The 6,000-nt window shown below is 37.4% G+C and overlaps 1 protein-coding gene across 1 annotated transcript in view; it reads right to left on the reverse strand.

Annotated features, from left to right (window-relative positions):
- Positions 1–5,456, reverse strand: part of LOC117245909 (uncharacterized) — a 28,469-nt gene extending 23,013 nt beyond the window's left edge. The window contains exon 1 of the mRNA XM_078164294.1: positions 5,020–5,456. Within this exon, the coding sequence (XP_078020420.1) occupies positions 5,020–5,112 (93 nt within the window). The 5' untranslated portion in view covers positions 5,113–5,456. The remainder of the gene's footprint in view (positions 1–5,019) is intronic.
- Positions 5,457–6,000: the final 544 nt, after the last annotated feature.

The raw sequence follows: 6,000 nt of genomic DNA on the forward strand, positions 1-6,000 counted from the left end.
GACGCCACTACCAACAAAATGCCCAGACCAATAATCATACAGTTTGCAATGCCAACTATTCAAGATGAGATATGGAAAAAATCAAGAGAGGCGAGAGTCTGCAAAGAGATGAACATTCAGTTCAAGGAGGACTTTTCAAAGGAGGATCGTGAAGCCCCGGCTAAGCTGTGGCCCAAGGTGCAAGAAGCCAGAAGAAATGGGAAAAGAGCCTTTCTCAAAGAAGGCTACGCACTCATTGAGGGACACAGAATTGACCCATAACTGATATTTTCAGCAAGGTAATATTCAAGTACTTTGTCAAAATATACATGGTTTCATTACAAGTATATGTGATGAGAATTTAAACTGATAATACTTCATAATACAAAATTTAAAGCCCAATAAGTTGCTATGGTTATGTTCTAAGGGCAACATATTTCATTCCTGCATTATAAGCAAGTTAAAGACATATCGAAAACAGTTACATTATAGATTATGTCTATTTCTTTTTTATCTTTGAATGTTACGGGGTTAAAAACAGTGTGAAAGTGAAAGTGAAAAGCAATCTTTTTATTTTGCAAAGAACAAAATCAAAATGTGTTTTCTTACAAGAGACTCATTCTGTTATGACTGACGAAAAGTTTTGGAAAGGTCAGTGGGGCGATTCTGCTTTTTTTTGCACATGGAACTTCTCATTCAGCTGGAGTAATGGTATTATTTAACAGGTTTCCAGGCATGATAATTGACAATCAAACAGATACATAACGTCATTGGTTAATGGTAGTAGTAGAGATAAATGACAAACCTTACATTTTAGTGTGTGTTTTTCTGATTTTCAAAAGTAAGAATAATCCATAACGGGAACATTTTAATTAATAAATGTTTCCATTATCTTAAATGGCCAATTTCACCAAAAGTAAAAGACGTTCACTTTAGAATTGTAAACAATGTTTATCCAGCTGCTGAAACTTTACCACAAAGATTTCATTTTCAAGTAAATCCTTATGTGTATTTTGTTCAAGAGAACCCGAAACTATTGAGCATTTATTTTTATCATGGGTAAATATCATATACACCATTGCAAATGGAAAAACTGTAAAGCCTCCATATTTTGCTTTAAAAATGAACTGAAGAATTATTTATCGTCCATTAAGATATGATCTAAAAATAATCAGTCCCATAAGACTACTCCAGTTAATTTGGCACTCTTTCACCCATTAAATTATGCTACTTTGACAGACATAGTTCGAAACCTTAGGTCCACTACCTGCTGCCTTGACACTCTGCCTACAAGCTTTTCTAAAGATGTTTTTAACTGCATAGCATCAGATATACTACAGATAGTCAACTGTTCTCTTCAGTCAGGCCTTTTTCCAACGGCCCTGAAGACCACAGTCATTAAACCTCTCTTAAAAAAGCCTAATCTGGATGCCTCAGTAATAAATAACTACAGGCCCATATCAAACCTACCATTTTTAGGAAAGATCATTGAAAAGGTTGTTTTTCAGCAACTTAACACCTTCTTGGAGCAAAACAATTCCTTTGATGCCTTTCAGTCTGGATTTCGAGCACATCACAGCACTGAGACTGCACTTGTAAAAGTTTTAAATGACATTCATCTGAGCAGTGATGCATCAAAGATTTCGGTTCTGGTATTACTGGACCTCAGTGCTGCATTCGACACAGTTGACCATAACATACTGCTCGACAGACTAGAAAAGTTTGTGGGACTTTCTGGCACTGTGCTAAATTGGTTTAAATCTTATTTACAAGACAGGGATTTCTTTGTGTCACTTGGCAATTATGAATCTGTGCGAACAAAAATTACATGTGGAGTTCCTCAAGGGTCCATTCTTGGGCCTCTTCTGTTCAACATCTATATGCTCCCTCTTGCTCAGATTATGGAATACCATAACATCTCCTACCATACTTATGCAGATGACACACAACTTTACATAACAGTGTCACCAGATGACTACAGTCCCCTACATCTGCTAAATAAGTGCATTGACGAAATCAATATGTGGATGTGCCAGAATTTTCTACAACTAAACACAGACAAAACAGATAGTTGTTTTTGGCCCCAAAGAACAAAGATCAATAGTCAGTGCTCACCTTGACCCCATGAAACTAAAACCTACAAATCAAGCCAGAAATCTTGGTGTAGTTCTGGACTCAGACCTAAATTTCAATAGTCACATTAAGACAATTACTAAATCAGCCTACTACCACCATAAAAACATAGCAAGAATAAAAGAATTTCTGTCTAAACAAGATACAGAAAAACTTGTTCATGCTTTCATTTTCAGCAGGCTGGACTATTGTAACGGTGTCTTCACAGGCCTGAGTAAAAAAATCAATCAGACAACTGCAGCTCGTCCAGAACGCTGCTGCCAGAGTCCTCACCAACACCAAGAGAGTGGAGCACATCACACCAGTGCTTAAGTCACTGCACTGGCTTCCTGTGTGTCAAAGGATAGATTTTAAAATCTTGTTACTTGTCTATAAAGCACTAAATGGTCTCGGGCCTAAATACATCTCTGATATACTTGTACGTTATGAAGCATCCAGACCCCTCAGATAATCTGGAACAGGTTTACTCAGTGTTCCCAGGATCAAAACCAAACAAGGTGAAGCAGCCTTTAGTTTCTATGCTCCCCGCCTGTGGAACAAACTTCCAGAATATCTGAGGTCAACTCATTTAAATCAGGGCATAAAACATTACTATTTACTGCAGCTTACCAGTGAACTAGATATGTAACTTATTGTTAGGATAATCTGTAGCTATTGTTTTTATATTTGTCTGCTGTTGCTTTTGCTTTATGTTTGCTTTTAAATGCATTTTCTGCACTGTTTTTAACTATTTATTGTCTTGCTTTTAGCTTTTGGTTTTAATGATCTCAAACACAATTTTATTGTTCCTTTAATGTTTAATTTAATGTATTTCTCTTGTAAAGCACATTGAATTGCCTTGTGTATGAATGGTGCTATATGAATAAAATTGCCTTGCCTTGCCTATGATAACTGTCAACTTCCATATCACAGTAGACCTTGAAACTGGTACATTGCTGCAACCTTACAGCACACATGGCCAAATTGCTGCCTGTGTCACCATATGACACATCTGTTTTTCTTTCCATAAAGACATTTCCACCAGAAACTGGTGCACAACACTTCAAAATGCAGTAAAATAAACGTTTGATGCTCAGAATATCCTGGGGGAGGACACACACACACACACACACCCACTAACACTCGTACTGCATGTGTGTCCCTGCCAGTGTTAAAATTAAATCATGCTAATCACCCTGTACTGCCATCTCCATATTGTAACAGCGTGGTTTAAATTTCCACTCTCGGCTACTTTCAACAGCTCAGGCTCGTTGGAGATGAGTCAGGCCTGCGCAGATTCGATCACCAGTGATGGCAGCACAATGCATGCTGGTTAGATTTGTGTCCAACTTCATCCTGACTTGCTCTTCCGTCATACAAAAGGGAATGTCGAAGGGAGATACAAGATGGCGGCGTAAACAGTATATAGTGGATAAACTTGGTGAGACAGTGGACACAGTACATCGCTTGGGAAAGAAGAATGACGCCACTACCAACAAAATGCCCAGACCAATAATCATACAGTTCGCAATGCCAACTATTCAAGATGAGATGTGGAAAAAATCAAGAGAGGCGAGAGTCTGCAAAGAGATGAACATTCAGTTCAAGGAGGACTTTTCAAAGGAGGATTGTGAAGCCCCGGCTAAGCTGTGGCCCAAGGTGCAAGAAGCCAGAAGAAATGGGAAAAGAGCCTTTCTCAAAGAAGGCTAAGCACTCATTGAGGGACACAGAATTGATCCATAACTGATATTTTCAGCAAGGTAATATTCAAGCACTTTGTCAAAATATACATGGTTTCATTACAAGTATATTTGATGAGAATTTAAACTGATAATACTTCATAAAACAAAATTTAAAGCCCAATAAGTTGGTATGGTTATGTTCTAAGGGCAACATATTTCATTCCTGCATTATAAGCAAGTTAAAGACATATTGAAAACAGTTACATTATAGATTATGCCTATTTCTTCTTTATTCAATGTGATTCCTTTGTAGAAAAGTTTCATTTAAAATGCTCCGTCAGAGAGTTCAGTCCAATTTGTAAAGCCATTCCGCTTCCTTTGAAACACATGACACAAAGCACTCTTACATATTCACATGTGGTTATTAAGTTGCCTGAAATAAAGATTGGTGAAGTGTATGTTGGTGAGAAGAAATGTAATAACAAAGTCATTGCTAATGTTTTGAAATGCAAAATGCAAATCTGATTTTCAAAAGTAAGAATAATCCATAACGGGAACATTTTAATGAATAAATGTTTCCATTATCTTAAATGGCCAATTTCACCAAAAGTAAAAGACGTTCACTTTAGAATTGTAAACAATGTTTATCCAGCTGCTGAAACTTTACCACAAAGATTTCATTTTCAAGTAAACCCTTATGTGTATTTTGTTCAAGAGAACCCGAAACTATTGAGCATTTATTTTTATCATGGGTAAATATCATATACACCATTGCAAATGGAAAAACTGTAAAGCCTCCATATTTTGCTTTAAAAATGAACTGAAGAATTATTTATCGTCCATTAAGATATGATCTAAAAATAATCAGTCCCTTAAAGACCTGTATGAAGTCATGTTTAAGTCTCTTACATTTTCATTTCATCCTTGCTGCTGTTCATTTTCTTTAAATCTCCAACGAGCCTATTGTTTCTTCTGCGAGCTCTCGCGAGAACACGCGACGCACTGCGCGGGAAAATACCCTGCAACACAGACCGTCTCAAGTGTTTCTTTACTCTGAGTGAGTTAAAGATGAAAACAGGAAACACGGAGACATAAAAACCTTTTTGCTTTGTTACATTTCCTTTCTCCAGATGTGATGTGGAACCAGAGAATGAGCGGATGATCCACGGAGCCTCGAGACTCTTCCTCGTGTCTTTAGTGTGGCTGCTGTCAAGCCCTTTTTATCCATGACGTCATCAACACTCACCTCAACATCGCTGCTATCAGAGGACGAGCCTGCTGCTTGTCTTCTCCGGACCTTGTTGCTCCGGTGCTCCGGGTTCTGCTTGTCCTCCTCCATTCCGCTCCTCTACTGCTCCTCCTGCTCCTCCTCTCTCATGGACTCTGATGTCCTGGGCTGAGTCGTAAGAAGCCTTCCTGTTATAAGCCCCGCCCCTCTTAGTTACTGTTGCTAAGCAAGAAGATTTCCCGCCAGCAAGTAATGAGTTCTTTTCAAGTTGCTTGAATAGAAAAGTTGAATGGGGGATCTATAGAACTTTAGGGACTGTTCTTTATTTATCAGAGGAAGGGGTGACTGGGTGCAACTTTTTTTTTTACCCTCCCTGAAGCTCCAAATATTTTTCCTCGAGCCTCCCTGAGTTACTGGGGGAAAATCCACCAACCTCCTTCCACCATATAATAGATTTTTATAAGTTAGCTTTTGATGTCTGAAAGTTAAAAGTTGAAGACAGAAACCTGGAGTTGAAAAAAAGCCTCAGTTTAATTAACAGTTCGTACAAACAGTTTATTCAATATCACTATTTCAAGCTCACATTTATTTATTTAAATGTTTTTACAGAAGCATTTGTCACACGTGATGCGTCCAATTGTAGTCGGAAATTTGAAAATCTAACAATGATTTCTGTTTTTACAGTTTCTGGCTGATAAATGGTGTCATTTTGGTGAATACTATGTTTTTGATTTTGTTTTGCTTTCAGAAAACTTTGTTTTCTTTACTACACTATCACATTTTTTGGCACCCTGTACCATGTCATTTTTGGGCATACTACACTGTGACTTTTATTTTGACATACTATACTATGACTTTTGTTTTTAACATGCTGTACTTAAACATTTTTGGCATACTAAGTTTTTTTGCCATATTCTTTGACTTTTTTCTTACATATTATTTTATGATTTTATGATGATGGCAATTGAATCAAACGCAACTGGACTTAGTTTTGTCTTA

This window comes from Epinephelus lanceolatus, chromosome 22 (genome assembly GCF_041903045.1).
Source record: "Epinephelus lanceolatus isolate andai-2023 chromosome 22, ASM4190304v1, whole genome shotgun sequence".
NCBI classification, from domain to species: Eukaryota; Metazoa; Chordata; class Actinopteri; order Perciformes; family Serranidae; genus Epinephelus; species Epinephelus lanceolatus.